This window comes from Phoca vitulina, unplaced genomic scaffold (genome assembly GCF_004348235.1).
Source record: "Phoca vitulina isolate PV1807 unplaced genomic scaffold, GSC_HSeal_1.0 scaffold71, whole genome shotgun sequence".
Taxonomy (NCBI): Eukaryota; Metazoa; Chordata; class Mammalia; order Carnivora; family Phocidae; genus Phoca; species Phoca vitulina.
The window spans coordinates 6,220,951-6,237,043 of record NW_022589774.1 but is presented as its reverse complement, the minus strand read 5'-3'; the positions used below and the strand labels follow the sequence as shown (position 1 = coordinate 6,237,043).

At 38.1% G+C, this 16,093-nt stretch overlaps 2 protein-coding genes across 2 annotated transcripts in view; both read right to left on the bottom strand.

Annotated features, from left to right (window-relative positions):
* The window catches only part of KCNK2 (potassium two pore domain channel subfamily K member 2), a 219,857-nt gene extending 212,892 nt beyond the window's left edge, over window positions 1-6,965 (bottom strand). Inside the window, exon 1 of the mRNA XM_032393113.1 lies at window positions 6,566-6,965. Coding sequence (XP_032249004.1) covers window positions 6,566-6,599 — 34 coding nt within the window. The 5' untranslated portion in view covers window positions 6,600-6,965. The remainder of the gene's footprint in view (window positions 1-6,565) is intronic.
* An 8,202-nt stretch (window positions 6,966-15,167) lies between these two features.
* LOC116624814 (60S ribosomal protein L32-like) lies at window positions 15,168-15,563 on the bottom strand. The gene has a single exon (XM_032393005.1). The coding sequence runs from the start codon at window positions 15,561-15,563 to the stop codon at window positions 15,168-15,170; it is 396 nt and encodes a 131-aa protein (XP_032248896.1).
* Window positions 15,564-16,093: the final 530 nt, after the last annotated feature.

Sequence of the window (16,093 nt, the reverse complement as noted above, 5' to 3'; positions counted from 1 at the left end):
TAAACGGCTCAAATATTAGTAAGATGTCAACATTCCCCAAATTTATCTGTAGATTTAACACTTATCCCAATCAAAATCCCAGCAGGATTTTTGTAGATACCGTCCAGCTGATTTTAAATTTTATATAGAAAAGCAAACGATGTAGAAAAAACAACTTCAAGGAAGAACAAATTTAGAGGAACTCACACTACATGATTTCCTGACCTACTGTGAAGCTATACTAATCAAGACAGTATGGTATCAGTGAAAGTATACTACATAAATTAATGGGACAAAATAGAGAGTCCAGAAGTAAACTTACAAAATTATAGTGAACTGACTTTTAATACTATTACAAATGCAATTCTATGGATAAAAGATAGTCTTTTCCATGAATGGTGCTAAAACAACTGGAAATTCACATGCAAAAGATATATGCCTCCACCCACACCTCTTACTTTATAAAAAATATTAACTTAAAGTTGATCACGGGCCTAAAATGTAAAACATAAAATTACCATCTTCTGAAAAAAGAAAACACAAGAGAAAATGCTCATGAGTTGGGTTAGAAAAAGCATCGTTAGATACAACACTAAGAGCTTGATCCATAGGAGATCCATAAGAGAAAAAAAAAATGGATCAGTTTTACCTCATCATAACTAAAACCTTTTTCTCTATAAGATATGGTTCAGAAAATGAAAAGCAGAGAGTGGAAAATGTCTTCAAATCACAAATCCAACAAGTTAATTTATACCCATAATTTTAAAAGAACTCTCAAAACCAACAATAAGAAAACAAAGATCCAGTAAAAAAATGGTCAAAGATTTGAACACATTTCACCAAACAGGATATTCAGATCACAAACAAGCAGATGAAAAGATGCTCGGGGCACCTGGGTGGCTCAGTTGGTTAAGTGTCTGCCTTGGGTTCAGGTCATAATCCCAGGGTCCTGGGATCGAGCCCCGCATCGGACTCCCTGCTCAGTGGGGAGTCTGCTCCTCCCTCTTCCTTTGCCCCTCCTCCTGCTCTTGCATGCTCTCTCTCTCTCTCTCTCTCAAATAAGTAAATAAAATGTTTTTTTTAAAGAAAAGATGCTCAATGTCTTAAACCACAATGAGATGCCATTGCATCTTATTAGATGCACTTATTAGAATTGTTAAGAAATAAAAACAAACAAAAAAATAAATGGACAATACCAAGTGCGGACAGGGAGGCCGAGTAACTACAAATCTCATACATTGCTCGTAGGAATGCAAAATGGTAAAGTCACTCTGGAAATTTACATTTACCATATGATTGGCAATCCCACACCTAGGTATTCATTTACGCTAGAGAAATGAAAACTTATATTCACACAAAAACCTGTGTTTAAAGCAAATTCTATGTAGAGCAACATTGTTCAGAATCCCCGCAAACTGGACACAGTCTGAGTGTTCTTCATTGGTTGAATAAATCAACACACTCTGGTACAATAAAATACTGCTCTTCAATAGAGGGAAACAAAGTATCGATAGACATGACAACAGGGATGAATCACAGATGCATTCTGCTAAGTAAAAGAAAACAGACTCAAAAGGTTGCAAGCTTATGATTTCTCTTATAGGACATTCTGGAAGAGGCAAAACTATAGAAACAAAAAACAGGTAAGTGGTCCCAGGACCTAGACATGAGGGAGTTTCCACGATAAAGTGGCTGCAGGAGAGAATATTTTGGGGGTGAAAGAACTGTTCTTTATCTTGATTATGGTGCTGGTAACAAGACTCACAGACCTACGCACACAAAAATTAGTGAATTTTACTTCATGTGGATTTTTAAATAACTTAAAAAATATATACAAAACACAAAGCTGTGTTCAGTGAGCAGATTATCTCACCCTGAAGGAGTGAGAATCCTACACCTTTCTCAAAATAAAACAAATCTTAAAAACATGAAGGCAAAGAAGCAAGAACTTTTTCGGGACTGCACTACTCAGAACTCTAAACTGTCAAGGTGTGAAAAGAAATTGGTGGCTTTTGCACATGACTGTTCGATTCATCTTGACCTGTCACCTCAGGTTTCAAAAGGGGGAAAACAGCATGAGGAAAACAAAACACTTTGGCATCATACTATGTGATGACCGGTAATCACATCTCTATTAGCTCTGCTGCACTTAGTCTAACTTAAATGCCATTTGTCTCACAGGAGGAAGGAATGATCAGGATAATACTATCTGAGCAATGCTCATGCAGAACAAGGGGAGGGCTTCTCTAAGCTTCATTCTATATTCAAATGCATCAAAGCCCTCTATTCCATGATTTCTTCTTTAAGCCTACATTTTTCATGAAATACCACCAACCAAAACTATTGCACAGAACATGTGGCAATGTTAACCTTTGAAATGAAAAGAAAATGAGGAACTGGGCTAAAAGAGTCTTGCACACCCAAAGCTACTAATATGAAAAAAATCAACATGTTGCATTTCAAAATCACCTAGTGGTTAACTGTGAGATAGTTGCATTCTGCTGCTATATAGTTTTTTTTCTGTTTTTCTCTTGCACTTATCAATTGTGTTTCCTGCTGGCTAAAATCTTCAGTCATACCAAGGAAAGCTTCTGATTACTAGATTCGAGTCAACAGATAGAACTATGCCCTGAGTCTCAAAATCTATGCCTGTATGATGTAGCTTACCAGCCTCTGAGGAGCTATGGGGCAGAGTTTTACCTGACGTTGTCACCTCGTTAATTGGTACACATATAGTTATATCATATTATATTATAATTATTATATAAATAATAATGTCTATTATATACATAAAATAATATAAAAGTATAAAGTCCAATTGTCCAGATCCATATCATTTCAGCCAAGCAAGGTTGCCAGGATCACAACTGTAGCCTTGACTCCTTTGTAAAATAAAAAGTATAAATGAGTAAATATGAATATCCTTACTCTCTTGAAGTGTCTGGTATATATTGGTAGTGGAGAAGACAGGGAATTGCAGAAACTCAAGTTTTTCTGCACACCCAACTGAGGTTGACCTAGTTGCCCAAGTCTGCTCTGTGTGTGTACATGGTTGGGTCTCTGGGGAAGGCACAATGCAAGGTAAGTGTTAATTACTGCTTCAGTTTAAGGCTCCCATTAAAGCATGAAAGAAGCAGATGAATTCTATATTTCTGGATAAAAATCAGAGATTATCCTAAAACCATTAGACAAATTATGCTAGATGCAAGGTCTCATTTCTCCATATTCAACCTTCTCCTTAGACTATTCTGCTTCATTCTGCTTTATTACTCATATTATACAGCAGAAGAAGTAAACACCCTCTGCTTTAAGGGTGAGAACAAGTGAAATAATGTATATGGAAATGTTTTGAAAAGAAAATGGCACTATACAGATGCAAGATAATACTTTCTTTAATAGCCACTGCTGACACTCTCCCAAATACATAGTGACTTTCCACTTAGTAAATCTGACAGCTAGATTGTTATTTCATATCTGTGATGTGGAAACATTGCTTAAGCCAGTTTAAGCAGTAGTGTAAGAATGATGGTTCTGCCAAGTGCTTTGCACTTGTAACAAATGAACACAATAAATCAAATAATCAAAATACACTGTCCACATAAAACTTTGTTTTTTGCAGGCACTATAGAAAGATGTCATAGAAATATCTTGAAGATGAACATTTTCAGTCCTTAAACTCTCGAAAAAAACCATATCTGCTGAGAATGATTATGCTGATTACGGTGGGTTCCCTAAGATGATTAGACACAGGACGGAAGGGAAATTAATTAGTGATAGCCAATCCAGTGTTTCCACTGTCTTAACCATTGAGGACTATAGATGATCAAATTGATTTTACCACCTAACACATCTAAATCATCTAAAAAAACTTCATTATTTTCGATTTGTACGTTCTGATTGCCTTACTCATTCTTTCATTGCACTTGTAGAAGTTTTGCTTAACAATTTTCGTATATTAGGAGCCCACTAAGTGAAGAATAGATATTTCTATTGAGTCACATCTTTGGGTAGCATTTAGCACAACCAAGGAATTTAGATTTTTTTTTATTATTATTATGTTATGTTAATCACCATACGTTACATCATTAGTTTTTGATGTAGTGTTAAGGAATCTAGTTTATTTTAAACAGCTAGAATGACTAGAACCACATAGTCAGAAAGGCCCCTAGAGCTCATGTAGTTTAGCCATCCTATTGCACTTACTATAGGCCAAGCATGGCACAAATTGTCTCATTTAATCTTTACAGTAGTTATTCTAAGGAGGAAGAATTGTTAACCCCATATTATATATGAAGAATCAGAAACTTAAGAGTTTCTCCAGGTCACATAGTTTATAAGCAGGGGGTCTGGAATTCCAAAAAATATTTGTCTGACTCCAAATACTTGCTTTCCCCTCCATTTTGAATCTCCTTGTCTATATCATATCACCAGTGGCAGGGAGCTCATTTCTCTTGGTACAGCAAATCTTGAACAGTTCTGGCTATAGATCTTTCTGATGTCAAGCAACTAACTAGAAAAAAATTATAACACGCCATAAAAATTCAAGTTATAATTTGTCATCAGTAACTACATCCCAATCCTTCTGGAGGGCGGAGGGGTTCTAAGCTGACATCTTCCTTTTGAAGATAATCCTCAAAATCTTAATCATTCTACCATATATCACTGACTGGCTTTCATTAAATAATCATATGCCTTAGGATTTCTCTAATATTGCATCATTTCTTGATTGAGTTCCCAGAATTCTACATAATAAATCCAGATAATGTTACCCTGAAAAAGTGTTTGTGCAGATGATATCAACAAACCTTCTAAGTCTTAAGAGAGCTTCCAAACAATTCCTATAGAATATCTTATTCTAATGAGAATTATATTCTGACAGATCTGCCTGTATAAATTATATGTAAAATATACCTCTAAGTAGGAGACAGAACTGACGTGTTAGTGGGATAATTTAAGCTTATCCAAATGCTATATATGATTACCCCAAAGTATTTTACCTTGATGATAATTGTTGCTTAGTTACACTTCCTGTCAGTTCCTACCCAAAGGATCCTACCACCACTTCTAACAAGATGTGGTAAAATCACCTGTATAGCATTCTTGCTACTTATAGTAGCAGAAGGACATGTATTCAGTTTAACAAGTATCTATGGCAAGTGATCTAGAACAAAATTAGAGAACCACAACAGTGTTATCTGGCATCATAGAAGATAGAAATGGCAGCTCTAATAAATCTGCCTTACCTCTCTAGCTCTCTTCCATGGAGTGCCTTTCTCTGTGTTTTCTGCTTCTCTCCTGTCACTCCAGGAACACTTGGTTTGACTCCAAAATTCTCTTCATCTACTTGCCTCTCGGTTTGTTTTCATGCTCCTTATGCCTAAAAAATGATCTCCCCCATTTGAGGGTTTGGCCAATGTCTTGGCTTACCCACCAATCTTCAGCAGAGGGGGCTCCAAAATAGCTAATTACAAATCCAGTGCTACAAATTAACACCTGGAAATTACATCCTAATTGGAAATCAGCTGATATTTTATATACTGAATTGCTCCAAAAACTTTATATCCCTTCAAATAAACGAGTTTTTGAACTCTTGTATTTGAAAAGAAAAACAATCAAGAATAGAAAATGATGAGAAATTTGATTTTTAAAGAAATTCTTTACTGAAAGTAGTAATGCAATGTAACCTCATTATTATGCAGTTCCTGTTAAACAGAATTCAATCACATTCACATTCATGGATAAGTTAATAAAGTAGAATCCTGATATGAAATGATTACTGTACACTCAAGACATTTGTCCTATTACCCAACACCAGCATATATACATTCAAAAACTATCTATTAAGTATATACTCTGCCAGGCACTAAAGATGGACTTAGCTATGTTGAATATTTACGTAGAGTTATGCTATTGAAGAACTTGATTCACATTTCCAAGATCATAATCCTATTCCTATGGAGTAAAAAATCTCTTACTTAGAGACATCTAAATAATTTTTAAACAAAACTACTAACGAAATAAATATAGAAATGAACGAAGAAGTCTCAGTTCCCAAGTTTTAGTGTAAACTATCATAGCTTTTCTTCCCCATTTCCAAGATTCTGAGCTATCTCTTCCCTAGTAAACAAATAAGATTCACTGAGGAAATAACTATATAACTAATATTCTGAGTAAATTGCAAATAACATGTGTCAATCTATATGTGGAAAAATTGATTACAAGATTGACTGTAACATAAACCAAAGCAAAGATAGTTTAAATGACCAGAGTCCAAACATAATGGAATGTGTAGATACTTATGTTCATCAACTTTGCATGGCCAGAATCAATACATCACACAATAAAAGCCTGATATAACATGTCTATTATATAAAACATGCCCACATGAACGTGCAATTTATTTCAGTGTTGCAAGGTCATGGAAAAAATTCCAGTAACTAACCCTCTGTTGGAACCACCCAATGAGTTTAATTACAGACTTGTCTATGAAGACTCCCTACATCAAATACTTGCTTGGAAATCTACCCCACGTACTCCAGAAATTTTGAAAACAAACGAGGTACTTGATTCTTGCTAAGATACTTACAGTAGAAGTTCCTTTTTGCTTGTGGGTTCATCATTTGGGGATGTTTTCATCAGGAGTCATCATGCTTTTGATCTTGAATGCCGTTCTTCCACCAAGGTTTCTTGTCCGTAATTTCCAAAACAGAGTCCCTTGTACTAACAAGCCATCGTCCCATACTGTTTCCTTTCTTGTGTGAAAGTTACCCTGTAGATCGATTTCCTGTCCAAAAACCCTCCAAAATGAACCAACACTGCTGTACGCCAGTGAAATGTGCTACTCAAATACTCTGTCTTAGCAGTTTGGTTCAGAAAGAAATTCCCTGATTGAAACGAGGAATTAGATCCTGGTTGCTCCAGGGAGCTTAAAAGACAGACGTTTCTTCCTCATGAAGGAGCCTATTAAAATGTGCCAGCATCATTTATTCTCACTAGTCTGTGGCTTGAGTACTATTGCCCACGAAGCCTCCACATACTGTGTGCTTCCTGAAGACCCTCCCAATTGCCACGGTAACAGTATCCCAACTATATTTTAAAATCAGGCTTAGTATGCTTTGAAGTACATAATGTTTTCCATTCCTGAAAGGACAAAGAGATCTACATTGTCAAAGTTTATTTTTAAGCTCATGTGCTTGCTAAGCGCAGTGGCGAATGGGCTTTCCGTGCTTGTAGTACCATCGCTGGAACCTATTAATGCAAACAGATGAATTGTTGGCTTGCTTCCACAGAGGCTTTTCTTTCTTTCTTTTAAACCTTATCTAAATTGCCTTGATTATAATTTTTTTTTAAATCAAGAATGCTATCAGTTTTCTGAGCTTGCTTGTTTTAATTTTATCAGTACAGAAGCCATGTGAGAAAGGCAAATAAGAGGAAGGTTTCAAATAGCTTTGGCTGAGATAAGAAAGTAATTGGAGGTAGATTCTGTGTCTGGAAGAAGTTTGAGGGACATGTGGAGACAGTAAAAATGACATTTTTTTTAAATAAAGGAACCAACGATAAAGAATGAAAGACAACGATAAATAACGAAAGGGTGACAGAAGAGAGGAGGTAAGGTGGGAGAGAGAGAAAGAGGGAGAGAAAGAGAGAGAGAGAGATGCCTTGACTATTAGCAACAATTCTCATGTATTTTCTTATTGTTGGGAAAGCAAATTGCTCTGGTTTGTATAACCCCCTACCAGTCTGCTCAACCCACCAAAATTAGCTCACATGTCATCTAATACCAGACTAAGACTTGTGGAAACACATTATTGCTCTATTAAAGCCATAACAAAATACAGCTGAGCAGTGAACATTAGGTGGTAGGGTGACCCTGAGGTAATACAATCCGTATTATGGAATTTCTAGCCCAAATTTTAAACATCTGGTTTTGATATGATAACAAATGTGATAATGTACATTAAATACCAGTATTCAAGTAACATAATCCTTCCATCTGACTCAAACAATGAATGCTTTTCAAATCGTTTGAAAGGGAGATATTAGGTAGACAGACACTTACACTTGTGCACAGACCAACAATGACTCTCCCGTGCACAAACACACATGTACACACAACGCAAGAGCATATAAACTATCAGTTGACTTTCCAGAAATAAGAGTGGGTTTTTGCCCCCACCCCCTGCTGTCCTCTCTTTTCAGGAACCCCTTTGCACAATTGCTCTAAATTGCAGGAGACTTGGCTGAGATTGGGAGGAAGGGAAGGGAAATGTGAAAAACAATAATGCTAATCGGACCAGACAGAGATGTGGACCCTGACCTTTGCTTCGTTAGTACCATTTCATGCTATCATCTGATCAAGTCCGCAGCCAGCCCCTCGCAGCTTGATAAATAAACGACATCAGATTATCCTTATCCTGTTTTACCTTCATGAGAAAGAGCTTCTATATTATAAATCCAAATATTACCATGTTATTAGATGTCCAATAATTCAGTGCTTTAAATGTTGCTGGAGTCCAGAAGTTAAGATCCCTTTAAATGAGCACCTTAGAATTAGACCAGTTGGTGGAAAAGTACTAATCATGAGCATTTGCTGACCTTTTATGTTTGCATAAGAGGTTGAGAGAGTGACCTGGAGGATGGAGAGGGTGTGTGGAACCTGCAGGGATGAAAGTTAAGTTGGGAGCAATGAGTGGGTGATTAGCAAGGGGTTAAGAGATAAGGAAGAGGCTAATGTTGACGGAAGCCTCGTGTATTTTGGAAAGGAAAGCTTGTACGGTGGTGTATCATGCAATGCATTTCCATTTATCAAACATCTACTATGCCCCCAGGCACTGTGCTGAGAACACAATTTTGTATGTTAAATGCACCAATATAAATTTGTACAATGTAGAGAGATAGCAAAGATGAGGAGGTGGTTAATTAGGTTTGGCAAGATAAAGGTTGATGTCTGAGCGGCATGTGGGAGACGATTGGAATTTGCTAGGCTGACAAGAGGTGGTAGGACATTCCAGACCATGCATCAGCATATGCAATAGTGAAAGAGCAAAATTATTCTCAAAAACACAAACGAGGGGCATTGCTGGGTTTTAAAATTCCAGTGAAATTTCAGAATGGGCAAGATAATTTGGTCCCAGCTTTCTCCCCCCACACTTGACCATGTGAGCCATCTAAGGGGAGGAACAAATTCTGGTGCATCGTGGTATCACCTAATTCCTGGCACATAATGAATTGACTGATTCACAGATCGCATTGTCACTCTGCCCCTCAGCAAAGACTGTTCGGTAGGAGTCCGTCTTGCTCCAGCGGTATTCTGTGTTCTGTTTCTTCTCCCAGTAAGAGGAAGCCTCATTCAAAGTATGTCTGAACATGAGGAATATTGGAAATGTATTCACTCCCTTGTTTCCTCCTGATGTTCAAAGCTTCATGAGTCAGGTGAATGGTATTTGAAGGAGGCGGCAGAAAATAAAAACCCCAAGTGCTCTTTCTTGGTTTGAGCCAAACCCGAACTTTTTCAAAGGCGTGAAAACATGCAGCTACATTGGTTTGGTTTTCCCTTCCTGGGCCGCTCTTCTTCCTGGTGCTGGCCAGCACCACACAGAAGTCTTGCGACATGAGCCATTTCCACGGAATTTAAAATTCTGCCAAAAACAAGAGGGATTGGAAATTTCGTGAGAATGGTTATTCTTAGGAGCTTTCCATCCCAGATTCCTAACTCGTGTGGCTCAGATAAGCATCTAAAATGCACTGCCAAACCTTCTGAGGTCCCTAATGCACTTATTTCTACTCACATTTCTGCACAGAGACCCCAAAGTTACAGTGAAGGCAGTGGTTTGTTGGGAAATTACTTCTGTATGTCGGCCCAAGGTCCCCTACCTATGTGGAAATGGGTTTGGAATGCCATTTACAACACAAACATTGGGTTTGAATGTCTCCAGAACATGTTCGATTTTTAGATGAGACATGTTTACATTCTTCCAAATCAAAACAACCTACCCCAAAGCAACCCTTCAACTATTTTCTTTGTTTTGTTGTTTCTGAGCAACTTCAAAATATAGTAAGAATATTTTTTTCTTAGCATGTTGTTAAGTGTGTAGCTACTCAAGCTCTTCCCACACATAGACTCATTTTTCATGAGAAGACTACATCCTAAACTTAACCAAAATCTCGCTTACTGGGACACCATATCAGTTAGTCATTGCTGTGTAACACCCCTCCTCCAAAACTCAAGTGGCTTCAAACAATAAGCATTTATTATTGTTAATTTTCGTACAGGTCAGCATGACAATTCTGGTTTCATCTGGACTCATTTGTGCATCAGCTGCAAGTCAGGTAAGTGACACTGTGATCTTGTCTGGGTTCTTCAATGTGTTTGAAGGTCAGCTGACTGCAGGCTGTGATGTGGGAAAGCCCCAGCTGGGACCACTGAGCTTGTCTTGTGTTCTTACTTGTATATATCTCTCATGTCCTTCTAAAAGGCTAGCCTAGGTAAGTTCTCAGGCCAGCTTGAGTATGGTTTCAAGGCAATCAGAGAGGAGGTGGAAATGTGCAAGTGCATTTTAAAGCCTCTGTTTGGGTCAACTTGTTAGGATCACATTGGCCAAAGCAAGATACAAGGCAAGCCTGGACTCAGTCTTGGGGGGTATCTACTACCAAAGAATGTGGATACAGGGAAGCATGGAAAACTGGTGCCACTCATGCAATCTATCTACCACAGGTCCTCTGAAAGTAGAGTCAGTCATACTGAATCACTTCGATGGGTATCAGTGTGACTCAAACATAAGAGTTGTAGAGTTCACTTTCGGTACCAAGCAAGAAGAGGGAAACCAAACTCCAACTGGAGTAGGTGGAAAGTGTCCCAAGAAAGAAAAGGCAACCCATCAACATGGCAGCTGTGGCAGAGGCTGAGTTGGAGTATGGCCAGAGACAGCAATGAGGAGCACATAAGAGCCAAACAAAACCACCAAGCACGGTGAAACCAAAGTTAGCAAACCCTAACAACAAGTTAAAAGATGAACACTTGGGTGACGTCTCTCTGGAGTAATTTTCTTGAAGATGGTTGTTTGAGTAGGAGAGCAGTTACAATTGCCTACAGAAGACAAGAATGATGGGCGTGGACATGATGGGAGTGAGGAAAGGGGAGAGCACCAGCATCGAGGGCACACTTGTATCAAGGTGAGGACCCTTCTAGCCAGTAGACACTTCCAGCCAACACTTTCAGCCTCGGAAGACCGAACACCTAGTATGGTCATACATTAAAATGTTACCCAATATTTCCTGATTTTTAAAACCCTTTGAAAAATATCTGCAGGCATGATTTACCCCCAGAGGCCACTGGTCTGCAATTCCACACGTAGAGGTGTCATTTCCACGGGGCAATCTCTATCTATCTTAAACAGATTCTCCACATTCATGTATTCAGGGCCTACACTAACAAATTAGAACAAATGATTTGCAATTAGAATATAAATAAGTAATGCAGAAATGCTTGAATCATTCTAGAGTACCAAACCCACAGTTAAAGGGCTCCCAAAGATATTTTTATCTCCTGAAAGCTTTTGAGTTTCAAGAGTTTGTATTCTTCCATTCTCTGTATGGAAGTCTAATGGGTACTTCCATAATCTCACTCCAAAGTTAATTGCCCCTTATTTTTAAAATCAACTTACCTGTGACTTTATTACATAATAACTTTCTGTTATAAGTATACTTTATTTTGATCCTTCACATTGTTGATTTCTAGAATGCACTTTTCATACACAGATCTCTTCCTATAGCAGCTAGAAAATATATTTACAATTAAGCACTTATAATTCTCAGTCTTGTTTACCTGAAAGATTATTATCCACACTGCAGGTTTCTGGATTTCAAGTTTATTGATTCAACTTCTTTACTTGCACTGTTCAGGCTTCTTACCTCTTTTTGTTTACTTCTATAGGCAGCCTGGAGGGAAGATATTTGAAACCCAAAGACCTAACTATTTCTTTTGCTCTGGGAGGACATCTCTTCCTGGGAAGGCATCTGATTCTTGGCATTTTTTGGAGGACCATCTTGTCTATTTCCAGATAAACATGATTTTACTGCAAGTGAAATCCTAAGGGCAAAAGAGAGATGAACAGGTAAAGGTGGTTTTCTTTAGCTTCCTAAGCCAAATCTCCTAAATACATCTTCATTACTCTGTTTTCAGACTTTTACTTGGATCTCAGCAAATACAAACACCCACTCCAAAGCTCAGCATATTTTTAAATTCTATTCCATAGAAACTTATACATACCTCTTTTTCCTCCTTCAGTGCAGAAATCTGAGAATGCATTATACTGTATATTATGTTGATACTAATGCTGTGTCTGGATACATATATTTGAGTTGCATTATACACATCTTATGCCCCTATCTATATTCTCTTGGCTCTACCTGTTTCCCAGACCCTCAGCAACTTCTTCCATCTCAGCTGCTGATAGATCTTGGAGTCTGAAGCATGATTTTATATCTGAGGCCAAACAAACAACATGTCTGGAGTCCTGGTTCCTCCCACTGTTTCCAGACTTAGAAACGAAAGCACATATCACATGGAGTAGGATCTGGCTTCCCCAAAGCTGCCAAAGGGACCAGGTGATAGAACTTCTTTAGTATTGATAAGTCAACTCCCATGAAGCAAACTGAGACCAACTGAAAGCAGAAGATGAAGGAGAGTTGTCAGATAAATATCATCTCACTTCTTTCCCCAGATGGGCTTTTAGATGCAGGATTTTGCCATGCTGTCTGTCCAAACAATGCCGAACATGGTCAAGCAGGTGCACAGCTGATGGAATGGCTGTCTCTTTGTGGGTCTTTGTGAAGCAGTGGTCAGCATGCTAACACATCATCTTGCATTTGCTTCCCACTGCTCTCTGCCACACTTCTTCTTTTCTCACTCTAGTTACCCTGGGATTCTCTTCCCAATAAAGCATTAGCACTTAAACCTTGTGTCAAGCTTAATTTTCAAGGGAACCCAGGGAAGGACATCTGTATATATATATATAATTATATATATTATTACAAATATAGTTTATATATATATATAGTTATATATAATTATATAGAGATATATATGACTTATCATATATATAATCATTTATTTCCCTTTACTACTCTGCATAAAATGCCATACCACATAAAATCCTTAAGTACTGTACAGTGACATTATGACACAAAGTATTAATATGAAGAATTTATGAATCCCAGAGGTTCTTTTATGGTTTTGTTCTGCTTTTTGCTAGTGGAAAAAAGCTTCACACGAGGGTAATAAATACGAACTTTGTAAGATGCCAGCCATAAACTTTGGGAAATGATCAGTAACAACACTGATCCTTTAGGAAAATAGGGTTTGAGAATCTCGAAATTACATATAAATGAGAAGAGCACCTTGAAGACTTTCACCTTAAAATGTTTTTTCTTGAAATGTGGTGAGGCCTGAAACCAAAGTTCTGCGTTAATTGCTCAGCTGATAGCAGCAGCATATTTTAAAATAAATGTCCACTTGGCAGTTCTTACATGTGTGCTATTTTATGTCACATTGGGTGGATGATAAAGTAAACTCGTAACGCCATTTGTATTATATTTTCACAGCTTAGCAAAACAATACAGCCTATTCAAATGATTTTGCTTTCATTCTTCTTATCGCTCAATTCTAAATAAAAGCATGCATATTCTAAGTAAAGGCAATGCCCCCAGAGGCATCAGCCCCCTCGCTTGTAGGTACAAACAAGGGTTTGATGAGAGCAGGCTTCCGCCAGTGGCTGTAGAAAGAAATGGGCACTTGAGAGAAGATGCTGTTGTCATGAGATCAGCCCACATGGAAGTGAGGCTGAGAGGATATGCACACAGACATCAGAGACATCAGATACCATTTCAGTAGTTAAAAAGCAGGGCCAATTTTCTCTTCGGCATTCTTCTATTTAATATGGCATATACTTGAAATTGTAGTCTACTTCCAATGCCTGCTGGACACACTTTCCCCCCAGAAATCTTACTGAAGTGAACCTTCAATCCAATGCTATACCTTTGTGAGCCCAAAGGCCCCCAGCCTTGCCTTCTGCAGATTCCTGACAGTTGATATTCATAAGTATTTCTGTTTCTTGGCCTACTGCCTAGAATTGCAGAGTCCAACCTCTACACCAGTTTCCACTGAAGCACTATGTGAGTTGAGTAGATTGAAGACTAAAGGCATCAGGAAAGGATCACAGTCACACTGCCTCACGGTCCGCTATCTCGCCCACTAGACTCCTCCTACTCCTTCCCATTCCATGCCTTGAAGCCAGCTCACAAATGCGGCCCATTTTCTCTCTCACACAGAACAGGTCCATCCGTACTTCGTTCTTAGAAGCTTGCCTTTGCTTAACAAAATTGGTTTTGTACCTGTAAAGAGTTTTCATATAAGCTACTAATTTTTTTCTCCATTTCATTAAATAAGAATATAAAATTTTCTCTATGTGACTCATAAAACTATTTTTGAAAAAAAAAATGTGGTCATAAACATTTTATTTTTCCTGAACTATCCCTTGCACAGAATATAATGCCCATGGTAGACTAGCTCAATTCCCCCTTTTAAATGCTTACATAATTCAAGGTATTTTTCCCCTTTAAAGTCATTATATTTATAGTTTCTCTTTATTTTTTATGATTTTTGATTAATGTATGTCTCTTCCCACTAGGATGTAAACTCAAAGAGCATAGCAACCAAGTATATGCTTGGTACTGAATCATCGGTATCTAGTAATTAGCCTGGTACAAAAGTAGATGATCAATGCATTTGTTCAATGAATGAATGAAATTATATCTGCAAACTTATTAATTTCTTCTTGCATATGCCCAAGAAAAAATTATAGAGAAAAACAAAAACCAAAGGTCCATAAAAGTGAATTGTCTTGCCCAAGTTCAAACAGCTAATTGATGGCAGAGTGTTTTAATAAGTTTGCCATGCCTGTCGCTCAGCCTTCTTGTGATTTTAGACTGTAAATTCATTGTCATATTACATTTATAAGCAGTCTTATAAAGCTAGTATTTTTTTCTCAAACCCATATGCATGACTAAAGAAATATCAATGAAGTCTGGTCACAGGATTCCCTGATTCTTCTTTTTTTTTTTTTTGTAGTTTTATGGTTTTATTAGCACAAATACAACGTGCACATAAGCTGTCTGTCTATTCATTTTCTTCACCGCACAGCCTGGCATTGGAACTGGTGACTCTTGATGGCCAGCTGAGCTGCTCTTTCCACAATGGCTTTGTGGTTCTTGGAGGAGACACTCTGAGCAATCTCTGCACAGTGAGAGTTGTTGCACGTCAGCAGCACTTCCAGCTCCTTGACACTGTGAACGAGGAACTTCCGGAAGCCACTGGGCACCATGTGCTTTGTTTTCTGGTTGCTCCTGTAACCAATGTTAGGAGTCAAGATCTGGCCCTTGAATCTTCTGTGCTCCCTATTGCCAATGCTTCTGGGTTTCTGCCAGTCACGCTTAATTTTGACATATCCGTCTGACTGGTGCCGGATGAATTTCTTGGTCCTCTTTTTAATGACCTTGGGCTTCACCAGAGATCCGAGGGTGGCCATGATGCCAAGTAGGAGATGGCTGCCACCTCCATAGGCAGCTCTGAGGAAAGAGGATCCCTTGACTCCTATTTTCCTGTTGAGAGATACCAAATTAGTTTATATCTTACACTGAAAAATGATATTTTGTGCCCATCCCTCCCACCCCTGCCATTGGAAATCAGTACCTTAAAATGCCTCCGTTATTTCCACTGGAGCTTTTAGTGATTTAGAATCATTCCTCAGATACACCAAACTGCACCAAGAGCTGTTTCCACTTCTCAAGAACACATGGAACAAAATGGTGCAGGTGGACAAACACTCATAAGGTCTTGTAAAAACAATGATATAGGGCTGTCAGTCCCCTCTGAGACTTCAAAGAGCCCCAGAAATTCAGGTAAAAGTACAAGGAGAGTAAAAAACATCTCACCTTATTACAACACATCTTAAAAGAAGTTGTATTGAAATATAAATTTCTCCTTGGAGGCTGAGGAGAGGTACATTTATTTTCTTACTGTTTTCTAGTCTAAATGTACCGGTGGAGCTGCCAGGGT